At 42.9% G+C, this 21621-nt stretch overlaps 1 protein-coding gene across 1 annotated transcript in view; it reads right to left on the bottom strand.

Moving 5' to 3' along the window:
- Positions 1 to 21039, bottom strand: part of LOC134357925 (protein QNR-71-like) — a 92120-nt gene extending 71081 nt beyond the window's left edge. Inside the window, exons 1-2 of the mRNA XM_063069703.1 lie at positions 20967 to 21039; positions 13137 to 13235 (exon numbers count right to left, since the gene is read on the bottom strand). Coding sequence (XP_062925773.1) covers positions 13137 to 13235; positions 20967 to 21039 — 172 coding nt within the window. The remainder of the gene's footprint in view (positions 1 to 13136; positions 13236 to 20966) is intronic.
- Between the last annotated feature and the right edge of the window lie 582 nt (positions 21040 to 21621).

The following is a 21621-nucleotide window of genomic DNA, read 5'->3' as shown; positions in this document are numbered from 1 at the left end:
TACTTCCTTCAGAACCCAAGAGTGCATTCCATCAGGTCCAGGAGATTTATCCACCCTCAGACCATTAAGCTTCCTGAGAAACTCCTCAGTTGTAATTTTCATTGCACAAACTTCACTTCCCTGACACTCTTGAATGTCCGGTATACTGCAGACATCTTCCACTGTGAAGACTGATGCAAAGTACGCATTCAGTTCCTTTGCCATCTCTGCATCTCTCATTACAATATCTCCAGCATCATTTTGTATTGGTCCTATATCTACCCTTGACTCTTTTACCCTTTATATACTTAAAAAAGCTTTTATTATCTTCTTTGATATTAGTCGCCAGCTTCCTCTCATAATTAATCTTTTCTTTCCTAATGACCCTCTTAGTTTCCTTCTGCAAGTTTTTAAAAGCTTCCCAATCCTCTATCTTCCCACTAGCTCTGGCTTCATTGTATGCTCTCTCTTTTGCTTTTACTTTGGCTCTGACTTCACTTGTCAGCCATGGTAGTGTCCTTCTTCCCTTTGAAAATTTCTTCTTATTTGGAATATATCTATCTTGCACTTCACTCATTTTTTGCAGAAACTCCAGCCATTGATGCTCTGCTGTCCTTCCTGTAAATGTCTCTTTCCAGTCAACTTCGGCCAGTTCCCCTCTCACGCCAATGTAATTTCCTTTATTCCACTGAAATACTGACACATCGGATTTTAATTTTTCCCACTCAAATTTCAATGTGAACTCGATCATATTGTGATCACAGTTCCCTCAGGGTTCCTTAACCTTAAGCTCTCTTATCACCTGTGGATCATTGCACAACATCCAATTCAGCACAGCCGATCCCCTAGTTTAACAAGTAGGTACACAGTTGATGTAGGAGGGATGATGTCGGATTTTTGGATCATTGGGCTCTCTTCCTGAAAAGGTAGGATCTGTACAGAAGAGACAGTTTGCATCTTCTGAACTGGAGGGGGACTAATCTCCTAGCAGAAAGGTTTGCTCGTACTGCAGGGTGGTGACGGGGTTAAACTAGAGCTGTAGGGGGATGAGAACCAGAACACTAGAACAGACCGTGGAGTGATTGTGGAGACAGATGCTGTTAAGCCCACATACAAAGTCAGGAATTGAAAGTTTGAGCATGCTGGGGCTAAAGTTCTGAGCTGCGTATATTTCAATGTAAGGAGTATTGTAGGAAAGGTGGATGAGTTTATGGCATGGATCGGCATGTGAAATTATGACCATTAGTGAGGCTTGGTTGCAGGGACTGGACTGGCAGCTCAGTGTTCCGGAGATCTATTGCTTTAGATGTGATTGAAAGGGAAGGATTAAAGGAGGAGGTGTGGCATTACTAGTCAAGGAAAATGTCACAGCAATGCTTAGTCAAGACAGACTGCTGAGCTCATCTAATGAGGTTTTACGGGTAGAACTAAGGATTCAGAAAGACATGACTACATTAATGTGCTTATATTCCAGACAACCCAACAGCAGGATATAGAGGAGCAAATTTGTGGAGGGATTGCAAGAAACAAAAGGTTGTGATAGTAGGTGAACTTAACTTTCCACGTATTAACTGGAACTCCCATACTGTAAAAGGGCTGGATGGAAAATAAGTTGTCAGGTGTGTTGAGGAAAGTTTCCTTAATCAGTACATAGAAGTCCCATCTAGAGAGAGTGTGATACTAGATCTCCTACTACGGAATGAGAGAGGGCAGGTGACACAAGTTTGTGCAGGGGAACACTTTGCATCTATTGATCATAATGCCATTAGTTTCAAGGTAATTATGGAAAAGGATAGGTCTAGTCCTTGGGTTGACATTCTAAATTGGAGAAAGGCCAATTTTGAGGGTGTCAAAAAGGATCTGGCAAGTGTGGATTGGGACAAGCAACACAAATCAAAGTTGCTGGTGAACGCAGCAGGCCAGGCAGCATCTCTAGGAAGAGGTACAGTCGACGTTTCAGGCCGAGACCCTTCGTCAGGACTAACTGAAGGAAAGAGTTAGTAAGAAATTTGAAAGTGGGAGGGGGAGGGGAAGATCCAAAATGATAGGAGAAGACAGGAGGGGGAGGGATGGAGCCAAGAGCTGGACAGTTGATTGGCAAAAGGGATATGAGAGGATCATGGGACAGGAGATCCAGGGAGAAAGACAAGGGGGGGGGGAACCAGAGGATGGGCAAGGGGTATAGTCAGAGGGACAGAGGGAGGAAAAGGAGAGTGAGAGAAAGAATGTGTGTATAAAGATAAATAACAGATGGAGTACGAGGGGGAGGTGGGGCATTAGCGGAAGTTAGAGAAGTCAATGTTCATGCCATCAGGTTGGAGGCTATCCAGACGGAATATAAGGTGTTGTTCCTCCAACCTGAGTGTGGCTTCATCTTTACAGTAGAGGAGGCCGTGGATAGACATGTCAGAATGGGAATGGGATGTGGAATTAAAATGTGTGGCCACTGGGAGATCCTGCTTTCTCTGGCGGACAGAGCGTAGATATTCAGCAAAGCGGTCTCCCAGTCTGCGTCGGGTCTCGCCAATATATAGAAGGCCATATCGGGAGCACTGGACACAGTACATCACCCCAGTCGACTCACAGGTGAAGTGTCGCCTCACCTGGAAGGACTGTCTGGGGCCCTGAATGGTGGTGAGGGAGGAAGTGTAAGGGCATGTGTAGCACTTGTTCCGCTTACAAGGATAAGTGCCAGGAGGGAGATCAGTGGGGAGGGATGGAGGAGACGAATGGACAAGGGAGTTGCGTAGGGAGCGATCCCTGCGGAAAGTGGGGTGGGGGGAGGGAAAGATGTGCTTAGTGGTGGGATCCCGTTGGAGGTGGCGGAAGTTACGGAGAATAATATGTTGGACCCGGAGGCTGGTGGGGTGGTAGGTGAGGACCAGGGGGACACTATTCCTAGTGGGGTAGTGGGAGGATGGAGTGAGAGCAGATGTGCGTGAAATGAGGGAGATACATTTGAGAGCAGAGTTGATGGTGGAGGAAGGGAAGCCCCTTTCTTTAAAAAAGGAGGACATCTCCCTCGTCCTGGAATAAAAAGCCTCATCCTGAGAGCAGATGCAGCAGAGACGGAGGAATTGCAAGAAGGGGATGGCGTTTTTGCAAGAGACAGGGTGAGAAGAGGAATAGTCCAGATAGCTGTGAGAGTCAGTAGGCTTATAGTAGACATCAGTAGATAAACTGTCTCCAGAGATAGAGACAGAAAGATCTAGAAAGGGGAGGGAGGTGTCGGAAATGGACCAGGTAAACTTGAGGGCAGGGTGAAAGTTGGAGGCAAAGTTAATAAAGTCAAGGAGCTCTGCATGCATGCAGGAAGCAGCGCCAATGCAGTCGTCGATGTAGTGAAGGAAAAGTAGGGGACAGATACCAGAATAGGTTTGGAACATAGATTGTTCCACAAAGCCAACAAAATGGCAGGCTTAGCTAGGACCCATACGGGTGCCCATAGCTACACCTTTAGTTTGGAGGAAGTGGGAGGAGCCAAAGGAGAAATTATTAAGAGTAAGGACTAATTCCGCTAGACGGAGCAGAGTGGTGGTAGAGGGGAACTGATTAGGTCTGGAATCCAAAAAGAAGCAGAAAGCTTTGAGACCTTCCTGATGGAGGATGGAAGTATATAGGGACTGGACATCCATGGTGAAAATAAAGCGGTGGGGGCCAGGGAATTTAAAATCATCGAAAAGTTTAAGAGCGTGAGAAGTGTAGGTGAATTTCCAGCATCTACAGAATTCCTGTTGTTTGTAGATTGGGACAAGTTGTTTTCCGGCAAAGGTGTACTTGGCAAGTGGGAGACCTTCAAAAGTGACATTTTGAAAGTACAGGGTTTGTATGTTCCTATCAGAATAAAAGGCAAGGATAACAGGTTTATGGAACCATGGTTTTTGAGAGATAGTGAGGCCTTGGTTAAGAAAAAGAAGGAGGTGCATAGCAGATATTGGCAGGCAGGAACAAATGACATTCTTGAGGAATATATGAAATGCAAGAAAATACGTAACAAGTAAATCAGAAGGGCTAAAAGAAGGTGTGAGGTTGCAAGGTGAAGGCGAATCCATAGGGCTTCTACAGAGTATTAAAAGCAAAACGATAGCAAGGGACAAAATTGGACCTCATGAGCATCATAGTAGTAATTTACATATGGAGCAAAAGAGATTGGAGAGATCGTAACTTTTTGCATCTGTATTTACTTGGGAGATGGACACAGAGTCCATAGATGTGAGGCAATGCAACAGTGAGTTCATGGACACTATTCAGTTTATAGGGGAGGAGGTGTTTACTGTCTTAAGGCAAATTAGGCTGGATAAGTCCCCAGGGCTTGGCAATGTGCTCCCTCAGATCCTGCGGAAGGCAAGTGCAGAAATCGTTGGGGTCCTAACCAAGATATTCAAAATATCCTTAGTCACACATGGGGTGCCAGCGGATTGGAATATAGCTAATGTTGGTCCGCTGTTTAAGAAAGACTCAAGAATAAGCCAGGAAATTATAGGCCAGTGAACCTGACGTCAACGGTGGGTAAGTTATTGGAAGGTATTCTGAGGGACCAGATATATAAGTATTCGGATAGACAGGAGCTGATTGTGGATAAACAACATGGCTTTGTGCATGGTAAGTCATGTCTAATCAGTCTCATAGTTTTTCCAAGGAAGGTACCAGGAAAGTTGATGAAGGCATTGGATGTAGTCTACATGAACTTTAACAAAGTCTTTGACAAAGTTCTGTGTGGGACATTAGTCAGTCACTCGGCATTCAAGATGAGGTGGTAAATTGGATTAGACATTGGCTTCGCTTCAGAAGCCACAGTGTGGTACTAGATGGTTGCCTTTCTGACTGGAGACCTGTAACTAGGGGTGTGCCACAAAGATCGGTGCTGGGTCCATTTTTGTTTGTCATCTATATCAGCAAATTTGCAGATGACACCAAGATTAGGTGTGTAATTAACAGTGATGAAGACTTTCAAAGCTTGCAGCAGGATTTGTACCAGCTGGGAAATTGGGCTTAAAAATGGCAGGTGGAATTTAACGCAGACAAATGTGAGGTGTTGTACTTTGGCAGGACAAGGCACAGTAGGTCTTACACAGTGAGAACTAGGGTACCAAGGGGTGTGGTAGAACAGAGGGATCTGGGTATTCAGATCCATAATTCCTTTAATGTGGCATCACAGGTAGATTGGGTGGTGAAGAAGGCATTTGGTACATTGGCTTTCATAAGTCAATGCATCGAGTACAGGAGTTGGGAGGTTATTTTGAAATTATATAAGACGTTGGTGAGGCCTAATTTGGAGAAATGTGTGCAGTTTTGGTATAGACAGGTGAGCCTGACATCAGTAGTCGGAACTTACTGGAAGGTATGCTAAGGGACTGGATACAAGACCATAAGACTATAAAACATAGGAGCAGAATGAGGCCACTCGGCCCATCGTCTGCTCTGCCATTTCATCATGGCTGAGCCTGGATTCCACTCAACTCCATACACCTGCCTTCTTGACATATCCTTTGATGCACTGGCCAATCAGGAAACGATCAACTTCCACCTTAAATATACCCACAGACTTGGCCTCCTCCGCAGTCTGTGGTAGGGCATTCCACAGATTTATTACTCTCTGTCTAAAAATATTCCTCCTTAACTCTGTTCTAAAAGGTCGCCCCTCGATTTTGAGGCTGTGCCCTCTAATTCTGGATACCTCCACCATAGGAACCATCCTCTCCACATCCACCCTATCTAGTCCTTTCAATATTCGGTAGGTTTCAATCCTTGCATTCTTCCCATCTGCTAAATGCTCCTCATATGTTAACCCCTTCATTTCCAGTATCATCCTCCTGAATCTCCTCTGGACTCTCTCCAATGACAACACATCCTTTCTGAGATATTGGGCCCAAAACTGTTGACAATACTCCAAGTGCAGCCTGACTAGCGTCTTATAAATTCTCAACATTATCTCCTTGCTTTTATATTCTATACCCCTTAAAAGAAATGTCAACTTTGCATTTGCCTTCTTTACCACAGACTCAACCTGTAAATTAACTTTCTTGGAGTCTTGCACAAGGACTTCTAAGTCTCTCTGCACCTCTGATGATTGGATATTCTCCCCGTTAAGCTAATAGTCTGCACTATTGTTCCTTTTACCAAAATGCATGAGCATACATTTCCCAACACTGTATTCCATCTGCCACTTCTTTGCCCATTCTTCCAATTTGTCTAAGTCTTGCCACAATCGCGTTGCTTCCTCAGCACTACCTATTCCTCCACCTATCTTAGTATAATCTGCAAACTTTGCCACAAAGCCATCGATTCCATTATCTAAACCACTGACAAACAATACTGACCCCTGAGGAACACTACTAGTCACTGGCAGCCAACCAGAAAAGGCCCCTTTTATTCCCACTTGCTGCTTTCAGTCTGTCAGCCATTCCTCTGTCTATGCCAATATCTTTCCTGTAATGCCATAGCATTTTATCTTGTTAAGTAGCCTCATGTGGCACCTTATCAAACACTTTCTGAAAATCCAAGTAAATGACATCCACTGCCTCTCCTTTGTCCATGCTGCTTGTTACTTCCTCGAAGAACTGAATTGTCAGGTAAAAGTTCCCTTTACAGAAACCATGCTGACTTTGACTTATTTTATTATTAGTCTCCAAGTACCTCGAAACCTCGTCCTTAATAATAGACTCTAACTCTTTTCCCAACCACTGAGGTTAAGCTAACTGGCCTTCTTTTGCCTTCCTCCCTTCTTAAAGAGTGGAGTGACATTTGTAATCTTCCAGTTCTCCAGAACTATCCCAGAATGAAGTGATTCTTGAAAGATCATGACCAATGCATCTGTTATCTCTTCAGCAACCTCTCTCAGGACTCTGGGATGTAGTCCATCTGGCCCAGGTGACATCCACCTTAAGACCTTTCAGTCAGTTTGCCCAGCACTTTTCCTTTGCAATAGCAATGGCATTCACTCCTGTTCTCTAACACTCATGAACCACTGGCACACTGCTAGTGTCTTCCACAGTGAAAACTGCTGAAAAGTACACATTAAGATCATCTACCATTTCTTTGTCCCCATTACTACTTCACCATTTTCCAGTGGTCCAATACCAACTATCGCCTACCTTTTCATATAACTGAAAAAAACTTTTAATGTCCTGCTTTACATTATTAGCTAGTCTGCCTTTATATTTCATCGTTTCCCTTCTTATAGCTTTTTAGTTGCCTTTAGTTGGATTTTAAAAGCTTTCCAATCATCCAACCTCCCACTCACTTTTGCTACCTCATATGCTCTTTCCTTGGCTTTTATGCAGTCCTTAACTTCCTACGTCGCTCACGTTTGCCTACCCCTGCCATTAGAGAACTTCTTCATAAGAACATAAGAAATAGGGGCAGGAGTAGGCCATCCGGCCCATTGAGCCTGCCCCACCATTCAATAAGATCATGCCTGATCTGTCTGTAAACTCAGCTCCATCTACCTGCCTTTTCCCCATAACCCTTAATTCCCTTACTATGTAAAAACCTATCTAACTGTTTCTTAAATATATTTAGTGAAGAAGCCTCAACCATTTCCCTGGGCAGAGAATCCCACAGATTCAACACTCTCTGGGAAAAAAAAACAGTTTTTCCTCATCTCCGTCCTGAATCTTCTCCCCTAAATCTTGAGGCAATGTCCCCTAGTTCTAGTCTCACCTACCAATGGAAACAACTTTCCTACTTCTATCTTATCTATCCTATTTCAAAATTTTGTATGTTTCTATAAGATCCCCTCTCATTCTTCTGAACTCCAGAGAGTATAGTCCCAGGCGATTCAATCTCTCCTCATAGTTTAACCCCTTCATACTTGGAATCAACCTGCTGAACCTCCTCTGCACTGCCTCCAAAGCCAGTATATCCTTCCTCAAGTATTCTTCCTTTGTGGGATACATTTATCCTGTGCCTTGTGAACTATTCACAGAGACTTCAGCCATCTCTCCTCTGCCATTATCTCCACCTGTATCCTCCACCAAGCCACCTGGGCAAGCTCCTCTCTCATGCCTCTGTAATTCCCTTTTGTTGCAACGAATAAGATGAACCCAAGTGCAGGACACAGGCACGGAGATTTAGTTAGGATGCAGATATGAACGGCAAACAGGAGGGAGAGCAGGAAGGCAGGAGACAGGCAGAATTTTCTTGACACGGAGTGTAGAAAGGGAAGCAGCAGACAAAACTCTTCTTAGCATGAAGAGACGGAGTTACGCAGGCAAACCTCAGTGCTGAAGTAAAACTTTAGAAGACTTATCTTGATGCGGAGAGGCTGGGTTTCACAAGTAGACCTCGGAACTGGAGTAGAACTTCAGATAAGAACTTAGAAAACTGATCTTGACATGAAGAGACTTTAGTGTAGACAGAGGGTCAAAACGAAGGAAAAAACTGAAGAGATTCAGAGCTATTTCTTGGTACTGGAGCAAAACTTAGAACACACAGTCCTAAGCGGCTGGGAGGCAGAGTTTGAGGGTCAGCACAACATTGTGGGCTGAAGGGCCTGTACTGTGCTGTACTATTCTATGTTCTATGAAACGTTAATTACCACACAGGCAAAACCAATGATCTGGCAACTAGTGGCTGTAAAGCTGGGGTTCTTATGCTGCAGGTCTTGATGGAAACCAGGTGTGCCGTCATCAAAGAGAATTAGGAGCAAATGGGGAATTAATGGTCAGAACCATGGCACAAGCAAAGGGAATTAGGAGAAAATAGAGAATTAACGGTTGGGACCATAACACCTTTATTCCATTGCGATACTGATACATGCTTCTCCCTCTCAAATTGCAGTAAGAATTCAATCATGTTATGATCACTGCCTCCTAAGGGTTCCTTTACATTAATCTCCTTAATAAGATCTGGGTTATTAAAAAACACCCAGTCTTTCCCAGAGTCTTTCCAAGTCTCTCCAAGATAGCCTTTCCCCTAGTAGGCTCGAGCACAAGCTGCTCTAAAAAGCCATCTCGTAGGCATTCAACAAATTCCCTCTGTTGCGATCCAACACCAACCTGATTTTTCCAATCCCCTTGCATATTGAAGTTCCCCATTACATTTGTTTCATTACTCTTATTACATGCCTTTTCCAGCTCCCTTTGCAATCTCAACCCCATATCTTGGCTACTATTTGGAGGCCTATATATGACTTCCATAATGGTTTTTTCACCCTTGCAATTTCTTAATTTCACCCACAAAGGTTCAACATTCTCTGACCCTATGTCACTTATTTTTAAAGATGTAATTCTATCTCTTACCAACAGAGTCACACCACCGCCTATGCCTTTCTGCCTGTCTTTTCGATACAAAGTCTATTCTTTGATGTTAAGCTCCCAAGTAGGGTCTTCTTTCAGCCACAACTCAGTGATGCCCACAATGTCATACCAACCAATCTCTGATTGCGCCATGAGTTCGTCCATCTTTTTTTGAATGCTACGTGCATTTAAATATAGCAGCTTTGGTCCTGCATTCATCCACCTTTTGAATTTTGCCTCTGTCGTACCAGGAGTACTGCGTGCAGTTCTGGTCTCCTTACTTGAAGAAGAATATACTGGCTTTGGAAACAGTGCAGAGCAGGTTCACCAGCTTGACTCCAGAGATGAGGGGTTAGACTATGAGGAGAGATTGAGTCGCCTGGAGTTGTACTCACTGGAGTTCAGAAGAATGAGAGGAGATCTTATATTAACTTATGAAAGGGATAGCTAAGGTAGAGGCAGAAAAGTTGCTTCCACTGGTAGGTGAGTGTAGAACATAGCCGCGAGATTCAAGGTAGTAGATTTAGGGCGGAGATGAGAAGGAACTGCTTTTCCCAGAGAGTGGTGAATCTGTGGAATTCTGTGCCCATTGAAGTAGTGGAGGCTACCTCAATAAATATACTTAAGAAAAGGTTGGATAGATTTTTGCATAGTAAGGGAATTAAGGGTTTTGGGGAAAAGGCAGGTAGGTGGAGATGAGTCCATGGACAGATCAGTCATGATCTTATTGAATGGCGGAGCGGGCTCGATGGGCCAGATGGCCGACTCCTGCTCCTATTCCTTATGTTCTTATGTCATCAATACCAGTACCACAACTTCTGGCTGCTCTCCCTCGCTTTTCAGGAAATTGTGGACATGTCCAGAAACATCTCGGACCTCGGCACCTGGGAGGCAAACAACCATCCATGTTTCCTTCTTGCATCTGCAGAATCGCCTATCTAACCCCTGACTATAGAGATCCCTATCACTGCTGCCATCCCCTTCAGTTCCCTACCCTTCCGAGCCACCAGGCCAGACTCAGTGCCAGAGACACGGCCGCTGTTGCTTCCCCCAGGTAGGTTCCCCCAACAGTATTCAAAATGGAGTACTTATTGTTGAGGTGGATGGCTGCAGGGATATTTGGATAGACAGGGACTGATTGGTGATCATCAACATGGCTTTGTGGATGGTAAGTCATGTCTAACCAATCTTATGGAGTTTTTCAAGGAATGTACTAGGAAGGCTGATGAAGGCAAGTTAATGTTGTCTTCAAGGACTTCACCAAGGCTAAAGTCCATGTAGGCAACTTACCTACAGGAAAAATGTAAATAAGATTGTAAGAGTGGCAAGAAAATTTATAAGGATGTTACCAGGACTTGAGGACCTAGGTTAAAGGGAAAGGTTGAATAGAATTTCCGTTGCTAGAACGTAAAAGATTGAGGGGAAATTTGATAGAGGTATAGAAAATTATGAGAGGTATAGGTATAGGTTGAGTACATGCAAGCAGGCTTACAACTAGAGGTCTTAGGGTAAGGGTGAAAGGCGAACCATTTAAGGGGAACATGAGGGGATCTTCTTCACTCAGAGGATGGTGCGAGTGTGGAATGAGCTGCCAGCGCAGGTGGTGGATGCAGATTCAATTTCATTATTTAAGAGAAATTTGGATGGGTACGTGGATGGGAGAGGTATGGAGGAATATGTTCTGGGTGCAGGTCAATAGAACTAAGCAGTTTTGGCGTAAACTAGATGGGGCGATGGGGCTGTTTCTATGTGAAGAGCAAGAGGATGAGCCGTGTGAGAATAGGACCAATCAGGTGCCAGAGTGGAAACTTGTGCATGGAGTCAGAGGAGATAGTATTGGTACCTAATGAATACTTTGCTTCAGTATTCACCAAGGAAAGTGACCTTGCCAGCTGTGGGGATGATTTATAGCAGATTGAAATACTTGAGGATATAGACTTTAAGAAGGAGAATGTGCTGGAGCTTTGAAAAGCATTAAGTTATATAAGTCACCGGGACCGGACGAGATATACTCCAGGCTACTGAGGGAAGCAGGGTGGAGATTGCTGAGCCTCTGGCGATGATCTTTGCATCATCAATAGAGACAGGAAAAGTACCAGAGGATTGGAGGGTTGCAAATGTTACTCCCTTGTTCAATAAAGGGAGTAGAGATAACCCAGGAAATTATAGACCAGTGAGTCTTACTTCAGTGATGGACAAGTTGTTGGAGAAGATCCTGAGAGGCAGGATTTATGAGCATTTGGAGAGACATAATCTGATTAGGGATAGTCAGCATGGCTTTGTTAAGGGCAGGTCATGCCTTACGAGCCTGATTGAATTCTTTGAGAATGTAACAAAACACGTTGATGAGGGTAGAGCAGTGGATGTAGTGTATATGGATTTCAGTAAGGCATTTGATAAAGTTTCCTATGTGAGGCTCATTCAGAAAGTAAGGAGGCATGGGATCTAAGGAGACCTTGCTTTATGGATCCAGAATTGGCTTGCCCACAGAAGGCAAAGAGTGGTTGTAGATGGATCATATTCTGCATGAAGGTCGGTGACCAGTGGCGTCCTGCAGGGATCTGTTCAGGGACTCCTCCTCTTTGTGATTTTTATAAATGACCTGGATGAGGAAGTAGAAGGGTGGGTTAGTAAGTTTGCTGATGACACAAATGTTGGGGGTGTTGTGGATAGTCTGGAGGGTTGTCAGAGGTTACAGCAGGACATCGATAGGATGCAAAAGTGGCAGATGGAGTTCAACCCAGATAAATATGAAGTGATTCATTTTGGTAGGTCAAATTTGAAGACAGGATATAGTATTAATGGTAAGACTCTTGGCAGTGTGGAGGATCAGAGAGATCTTGGAGTCTGTGTCCTTAGGACACTCAAAGCTGCTGGGCAGGTTGACAGTGTTGCTAAGAAGGTGTATGGTGTGTTGGCATTCATCAACCATGGGTTTGAGTTCAAGAGATGTGAGTTAATGCTATAGCTATATAAGACCTTGGTCAGACCCCACTTGGAGTACTGTGTTCAGTTCTGGTCGCCTCACTACAGGAAGGATGTGGATACCATAGAAAGAGTGCAGAGGAGATTTACAAGGATGTTGCCTGGATTGGGGAGCATGCCTTATGAAAATAGATTGAGTGAACTTGGCCTTTTCTCCTTGGAGCGACGGAGGATGAGAGGTGACCTGATAGAGGTGTATAAGATGATGAGAGGCATTGATCGTGTGGATAGCCGGAGGCTTTTTCCCAGGGCTGAAATGGCTAACACAAGGGAGTATGGTTTTAGGGTGCTTGGAAGAAGGTACAAGGGGGATATCAGAGGTAAATTTTTCACACAGAGAGTGGTGAGCACATGGAATGCACTGCCAATGGTGGTGGTGGAAGTGATACAATAGGGTCTTCTAAAAGACTCTTATATAGGTACGTGCAGTAGGGAAATTCTAGGCAGGTTCTAGTGTAGGTTACATGGTCTGTAATGTGCTGTAGATTTCTATGTTCTATGTTCTCTGACTCTATGGCTGAAAGATTTGTCAAAAACTTCAAAATGCAGCATGAGTCACTCCAATGCTCATTTTCACAGAGGCACCCGTTTCTATCACCACTTATCACAAGCTGTGGATATTCTTCATGAATGCAGGGAATCACAGGTGGAAGGTATTACTGTGTTGTTTTGTTCATCGTCGTGGCTATCCCTCGAGGTCGAGAATGATGGTCTTTGTTCCGTGCAGAGTGTAGACGCCTGTGTGTGTATTTGTTTAATGTGTACTTGATGTTGCACTCCAAGAAGCACACAATACTTCACAAACCACCCAACTGATTCCAATGGCATGGAAACTACGACAATTGGAAAAGTTGTTTTGTTAGACTGCATGTGAAAGAGTCACGAACAGATCTGACAGAAGGTTGGGTAGAAATGACCAGGAGACACACTTACCTTTCCAGCAACTTTTCCACTGGATGTCATTCTTCTTCCAGTAGGGGTAGACTTGCTCATTCCAGACATTCTTGTCAGAGAGCCATCCAGCCAGATGGCCTGGATGTAATGAGGATGATAATTTAGTTGGATGAGAATGAGCGAAAACATCTCGAAAACCTAAGATCATGGAACACTATTAGTCAATGTGGAGGAAAGCTTATTTCACCAGTTGAAAGCTAAACAATGCTCCTAAACAATCAACTGGAAATTGTAAAGTTTGTGTAAGACAGATATGATTAGAGATTTAAGTTGTTTCATATAGTGCTGGTGTCTTTGACCATGGTGGCTGCTCTATCAAGCCAGTGGGAAAGGTGACAAAGTTCGTGGGGGGGTGGTGGTTTGTTTCTGTGATGAACTGAGCTGTGTCCACAACTCTCTGCCGTCCACATGGACTTCAGTAAGAATTCAACAAGATACCTCATGGTGGCTGATCCAGAATAATAAGGACATGGGAGTCTGGCCATAGAAGAGAGAGGATTGTGATAGAGGGATGCTATTTGAACTGGAGGTCTGTGAGCAATGGTGTTCCTTAAGGATCGACTCTGAAACCTCTGTTTCAGACATATAGTATGTTAATGATCTGGACAAAAATGCAGAGGTCTGATTAGTAAGTTTGCAGTCAAGACAAAAATTGGTGTTTAGTGGATAGTGAGCAAGGTTGACAAAGATCCAAAGTTCAAAGTAAATTTATTATCAAAGTACATATACGTCACTATATATAAACCTGAGATTCCTTTTCTTGTGACATATTCAGTAAATCCAAGAAACCATAGAAACTACAGCACAGAAACAGGCCCTTTGGCCCTTCTTGGCTGTGCCGAACCATTTTCTGCCTAGTCCCACTGACCTGCACACGGACCATATCCCTCCAAACACCTCCCATCCATGTATCTGTCCAATTTATTCTTAAATGTTAAAAAAGAACCCACATTTACCACCTCGTCTGGCAGCTCATTCCATACTCCCACCACTCTCTGTGTGAAGAAGCCCTCCCACCTAAATGTTCCCTTTAAACTTTTCCCCCCTCACCCTTAACCCATGTCCTCTGGTTTTTTTCTCCCCTTGCCTCAGTGGAAAAAGCCTGCTTGCATTTACTCTATCTATACCCATCATAATTTTATATACCTCTATCAAATCTCCCCTCATTCTTCTACGCTCCAGGGAATAAAGTCCCAACCTATTCAACCTTTCTCTGTAACTGAGTTTCTCAAGTCCCGGCAACATCCTTGTAAACCTTCTCTGCACTCTTTCAACCTTATTTATATCCTTCCTGTAATTTGGTGACCAAAACTGAACACAATACTCCAGATTCGGCCTCACCAATGCCTTATACAACCTCATCATAACATTCCAGCTCTTATACTCAATACTTTGATTAATAAAGGCCAATGTACCAAAAGCTCTCTTTATGACCCTATCTACCTGTGACGCCACTTTTAGGGAATTTTGTATCTGTATTCCCAGATCCCTCTGTTCCACTGCACTCCTCAGTGCCTTACCATTAACCCTGTATGTTCTACCTTGGTTTGTCCTTCCAACGTGCAATACCTCACACTTGTCAGTATTAAGCTCCATCTGCCATTTTTCAGCCCATTTTTCCAGCTGGTCCAAGTCCCTCTGCAGGCTCTGAAAACCTTCCTCACTGTCTACTACACCTCCAGTCTTTGTATCATCAGCAAACTTGCTGATCCAATTTACCACATTATCATCCAGATCATTGATATAGATGACAAATAACAATGGACCCAGCACTGACCCCTGTGGCACACCACTAGTCACAGGCCTCCACTCAGAGAAGCAATTCTCTACCACCACTCTCTGGCTTCTTCCATCAAGCCAATGTCTAATCCAATTTACCACCTCTCCATGTATACCTAGCGACTGAATTTTCCTAACCTCCCATGCGGGACCTTGTCAAAGACCTTACTGAAGTCCATGTAGACAATATCCATTGCCTTCCCTTCATCCACTTTCCTGGTAACCTCCTCGAAAAACTCCAACAGATTGGTCAAACATGACCTACCATGCACAAAGCCATGTTGACTCTCCCTAATAAGTCCCTGTCTATCCAAATGCTTGTAGATTCTGTCTCTTAGTACTCCCTCCAATAACTTACCTACTACTGACGTTAAACTTACTGGCCTATAATTTCCCGGATTACTTTTTGATCCTTTTTTAAACAACGGAACAACATGAGCCACTCTCCAATCCTCCGGCACCTCACCTGTAGACAGCAACATTTTAAATATTTCAGCCAGGGCCCCTGCAATTTCAACACTAGTCTCCTTCAAGGTCCGAGGGAACACCCTGTCAGGTCCCAGGGATTTATCCACTTTAATTTTCCTCAAGACAGCAAGCACCTCCTCCTTTTCGATCTGTACAGTTTCCATGATCTCACTACTTGTTTCCCTTAATTCCATAGACTTCATGCCAGTTTCCTTAGTAAACACAGACGCAAAAAACCTATTTAAGATCTCCCCCATTTCCTTTGGTTCCGCACATAGCCGACCACTCTGATCTACAAGAGGACCAATTTTATCCCTTACAATCCTTTTGCTCTTAATATACCTATAAAAGCTCTTTGGATTATCCTTCACTTTGACTGCCAAGGCAACCTCATGTCTTCTTTTAGCCCTCCTGATTTCTTTCTTAAGTATTTTCTTGCACTTCTTATACTCCTCAAGCACCTTATTTACTCCCTGCTTCCTATACACATCATACAACTCCCTCTTCTTCTTTATCAGAGTTGCAATATCCCTTGAGAACCAAGGTTCCTTATTCCTATTCACCTTGCCTTTAATCCTGACAGGAACATACAAATTCTGCACTCTCAAAATTTCTGCTTTGAAAGCTTCCCACCTACCAATCACATCCATGCCAGAGAACAACCTGTCCCAATCCACACTTTTTAGATCCTTTCTCATTTCTTCAAATTTGGCCTTCTTCCAGTTAAGAACCTCAACCCTAGGACCAGATCTATCCTTGTCCATGATCAAGTTGAAACTAATGGTGTTATGATCACTGGAACCAAAGTGCTCCCCTACACAGACTTCTGTCACTTGTCCTAACTCGTTTCCTAACAGGAGATCCAATATTGCATCTCCTCTAGTTGGTCCCTCTATATATTGATTTAGAAAACTTTCCTGAACATATTTTACAAACTCTAAACCATCTAGACCCCTAACAGTATGGGAGACCCAATCAATATATGGAAAATTAAAAATCCCCTATCAGCACAACTTTATGTTTCCTGCAGTTGCCTGCTATCTCTCTGCAGATTTGCCCTTCCAATTCTCTTTGACTATTGGGTGGTCTGTAATACAATCCCACTAATGTGGCCATACCTTTCCTGTTTCTCAGTTCCATCCACAAGGTCTCAGTAGACAAGCCCTCTAATCTGTCCTGCCTGAGCACTGCTGTAATATTTTCCCTAACAAGCAATGCCACTCCCCCACCTTTCATTCCTCTGCCTCGATCACATCTGAAACATCGGAACCCTGGAATATTAAGCTGCCAGTCCTGCCCCTCCTGTAGCCAAGTTTCACTAATTGCTACAACGTCATAATTCCACGTGTCAATCCACGCCCTCAACTCATCCGCCTTCCCCGCAATACTCCTAGCATTGAAATATATACACCTCAGAAGATTTTTACCACCACTCACAACCTTTCTATCAGTGCATTTGCTTGAACTTTTAACATCATTTATTTTCACCCCAGCCACACTGTCAGCTCTGGTACTGTGGTTCCCATCCCCCTGCAAATCTAGTTTAAAGCCCCCCCCCCAATAGCATTAACAAACCTTCCTGAAAGGATATTGGTCCCCCTGTAGTTCAAGTGTAACCCGTCTCTCTCGTACAGGTCCCACCTGCCCCAGAAGAGGTCCCAATGATCCTGAAATCTGAAACCCTGCACAAAAGAATTATTGAAAAACAGCACCCAACAGAGTAGACAAACGACCAGTGTGTAAAATTCAACAAACTGTGCAAATACAAAAGAAAAAAAAAAGAAATAATAATAAATAAATAAACAATAAATATTGAGAACATGAGATGAAGTGTCTTTGAAAGTGAGTCGATAGGTTGCAGCCGGAAATGCAGGTAGAGGAATAGCAGATGGAGTCTAATGCACACAGGTTTGAAGTGCTGCACTTTGAGAGGTCAAATAAAACATGAAAGTAACTGGCAGAATGTTGATAACCAGAAGAATCTCGGGGTGCAGGGCCACAGATCCCCAAAAGTGGCAACACAAATAGGTAAGAAAGACAAATGGCATATTAATGGGGGTGTTGAGTATAAAACTTTGGAGTAAGCTGTGCAGTTCTGATTGCCACATTATGGAAAAAAAGTTGGAGGCTTTGGTGAGGGTGCAGAAGAAGTTATTCAGGTTGTTGTCTGGATTGGAGAGTGTTAGCTATAAAGCGAGATTAGACACACTTGGATTTGTCCAATGAGAGGACATACTTTTGGAGAAATATCTGGGGGTGGGTGTCAGAGACAGGTATTTTACACAGGGTGCATAGAATGGGCAGACACACTGGAACATTTAAAAGACTCTCAGATCAACACATGGAGAATAGAAAAATGGAAGGCTACGTGGGAGGGTAGTGTTAGGAGGAGGTTCAAAGGTGAGCAGAACATTATGGGCCAAGGCCTGTACTGTGCTGTAATGCATGATTTATGCTTTCTCTGGAAGCTGAGGGGCAACTTGATAAAAAATTATAAAATGATTAAACAAGACAGATAGTCAGAGCACCAGGGTAGAAATGTCAAAGACTAGAGGGCCAGCTGTAAGGTGAGAGCAGGTTGACTCTATGGTTAAGAAGGCATATATCTCTATCTCTCAACAATGCTGCTGGAGATGGTGCCAGAGTCCATGGACCTCGGGCAAGAGTTAATCGACAAGATTTGTGGATTGGACTCTGCAGTTCATATTATGATGTGTTTCTGTTCTCTGGTCTCTCCTTTTTTTGTTGCTGTTTTGTGCATTTTTGGTCAGGGCAGACTATTGATGTGGCCTGCAGATAGCAAGAGACGTGACACTGGATTGGACTGAACTGAGCTTAACTGAATATGTCTGGGCTCTTTCAATGCCTTTGTGATTTGTTGTTTTGTATTCTGTGTTTATTGCTCATTATTTTTTCTTGCCGTTTGTGCAATTTTTTTCTTTCTTTTGTGCGTTGGGGGTTTGATGCTTTTCTTTAAACGGTACCATGGTTTTCCTTGTTTCGTGGCTGTCTGTGGGAAGACAAATCTCAGGGTTGTATACTGCATAGTCTTTGATAATAAATGTACTTTGAACTTTTAACTTTGACCTCTGGAAAAAGCAGTTCCTTGTCATCTTTATCTTAAGAAGTACTTATTAACAATGACTAAGTAAAAATTATTGATGTCAAAAGCACCATGTCAATCATTCTATTCTGTTCAAAACCCTCCTAGCATTCCTGTATATTACTTATCCCACTTGGATAATTGTAATCACTTGTAATTCTATTTGTTTTAGTGTCCATAATGAACACAAAAATTTTAATGTATGCAAAAGAGATTAGAAAGTTCAAATAGTACTGTGAGGACTTGATTAAAACAATGTGGGGACCATCTGAAAAATATCACAAACTTTCTAAAAAAAATAACAGATTTTTAAAAAAAAGATTGAATTAAAGATAATGAGATACTGCCCAGCTAAGAGAGGGAAAACACAGTAATCATTATTCATGTGACTATCAGTTGACAGGATAGAACAGCAGGGAGCTAGCACTGTAGCACTGCCAATCGTAACATCTTTCAACTGCACTTGACGTTGAGCTCAGCCAGTTTATTTGAAATGTTGTGAATCAGGTGGTTGTTATCCAATATGTAGTTTGATTTAATTCTGAATTCCAATAGTTCAGCTAGTCTTTACAGCTCCACAGCTATGTGACACTGAAGGACGTCTGCAGCTGTGGTAATGCTGTTCTTTGGTGCCGCTGTTGAGCGGCGGTGGGTAGAGCTCTGCCCCATTGCAGTGTACCAGTAAGGTAACTGCATTTGCCTGCCAGGGCGTGGTACCAACCAACCATACAAGCCAGAATCCAGTTATTGTTTCAATATGGTACTGTAAGGGATCAGTTTTTTTAAGAGAAAAATAGAACATGGATATTCCACAAACACAAGAGATTTTGCAAATGCTGAAAATCCAGAGTAACCCAAAAAAATGCTGGAGGAACTTAGCAGGTCAGGCAGCATCAATGGAATGGAATAAACAGTGATGTTTCAGGACAAGACCTTCGTTAGGACTATGGATGTTACACTGTTGCTGAGAGGAGAGAAAAGAATTGAAGCCAGTACCAGTGAAAGTCAGCATTGGTTCTCCCAGAATGTTGGTGAACCAGCAGAATAAAGGTTAAACATTCTATTACATTAACGACATGGGAGCAGAATTAGGCCACTCAGCACATTGTTATCTCAGAAAAGGAGGAACCAAAAGGGATACAAATAGGGCAAAAAGTTGGAGATAAATGTAGAAAGTTCAATTCAATCTTCAAATCCTTATCTGAATCAGTAATGAACAATTATCAGTCAATATTGATCATTGGAATCTAATACTACTGTTATGGAACTATGAGGGAAGCTTGAAAATATGATGCATATTTGGTGCTTTGAATGTTTTCAAAGTTGTTAATCTCTGTAGCTGTACATAAAGTAGGTTCCAATGCCCGGATAGCCTGTCTATTAAAATTATATTCCTGGACAAACTCACTGTATATGCAATTTCAAATTATATAATATGAATTGCAACCTTAAGCACGTTGTTCTTGGTATAAAATTTACTGAAGGGTAAGCTATAAGTTTTTTTAAAATTTGCATATGGCCAAAATTACCAATGTAAAACCTTTAGTTTTATTACTGTGAAATGGCATTCTCTCTATTCGATAATAAAAATATAATAAAAACAATTATCAAAGTTTCTTCATAATTTTTCAGATTCTACCCTAATTCAATAATGTATAAAACTCTATTTCACTTCCTGCAAAATTATTAAATTCATTAGAATCAAGGCTTTGTGATTTCTGTCTGTGACAATTCTTGCTTGCTCGGGCCACCTTTCTCTCATCTCCGGTTGATATAATCCTATTGAAAGTCACAGCTGCAGAGAGCATGCCCAGTTTTTGTGGAGTAGCATTTACCCTCTCTTTACCCCGAGCATTAACTCAAAGACAGAGCAACAAGAGCCTCTGTCTCCAAAAGTTCCATATCAAGTTTTAAGACTAGCAATTCATCTACTCTGGCACAAGACTGGACCATCAATCATATCGTCTCCTACCCACGCAATCGCGACTTCAGGCTCTAGAACAGAAAGTTTGTGCTATACTGATGGAGCGGTGCTGTGTCAAAGGTGCTTCAAGTGAGGCGCCTAAGGAAGGGAACCCCATCTGCCACATCAGTGGACATAAAGAATGCCAAGGAGTTCTCTCTGCTCATCCCCAGTCCGGGTCGGTAAGGCAGGCGACTTGTATTAATAGAACCACAGTGGTTTAACTGTAGACATTCTGAAAATGGTTCTTGCTGATTTTATTTTATTAAAGAATGTTTTATGGTATCTCACATATTCTTCGGCTTAAATATGTTTAACCAGGATCCGAACTTGTTACCGGAGCGCAGCTATCCCTTATTAACTGACGGTCCATGTCCATCAGACACACACCCACACCTCATCTTGCTTGATTTAGCTTTCTTTTAAATACAAGGTGTGCATTGTAATAGCACCGAATTTTGAGTTAAGTCTTGACAAGTTTAAAAATAACACTTACGCTTGCTGGCAGCTGTTTCGAGGACGAGTAGGAAGGTGGTTGCAAACAGACTGAACCAGAGACAGCCCTTCATAGCGAGCCCAGGGATGAACACCTTCTCAGGACTCCGCGCAAAGCCACTGCTTAATAAGACAGTAAAATTCACTCCTCGTACAGTCACTGCCTCATCATCTCTTTCCTAATCATGTGATGAGTTTAATAAAAACCACTTGACTGCCCATTAAAAACTGCGCTCAGTTCTCCTCCCGGGTCTGAGTCATTGTCCGCATGCTTTCTCTAATACCTTTTGATAAGACGGAATGCCTTGTCTTCATGCCCCAGGGATATGGATCACGGCAGAAAGCGCCGGCGGAAAGAACTGGGCTCCTTCATCGAAAGATGGAGCTGAGGCTTTTGATTTTGTTTCCAAAAACCAAATAAATCAAAAACGTGTAGTTTTTTTGAGTGGGACATTTGACAAACAGGGATCAAGGAACTTAGAGTGCAAGTAAGTTTGTTTCTTCGCCTGGAAGGAGTGTTTGGAGCCTTAGGAAGTCAAACTGGATTTGCCGTGGTCATGGAAATGAACAGTGTCACCAAATTTCCACCCTTTTAATTCCAATTATGGAGAAGCATGATAAACGTACTGCAAATATTTTCTTGTCAGGTCGGCTTT

This window comes from Mobula hypostoma, chromosome 17, assembly GCF_963921235.1.
Source record: "Mobula hypostoma chromosome 17, sMobHyp1.1, whole genome shotgun sequence".
Lineage (NCBI taxonomy): Eukaryota > Metazoa > Chordata > Chondrichthyes > Myliobatiformes > Myliobatidae > Mobula > Mobula hypostoma.
The sequence above is the reverse complement of the archived record's forward strand: the minus strand, read 5'-3'. Positions and strand labels throughout refer to the sequence as shown.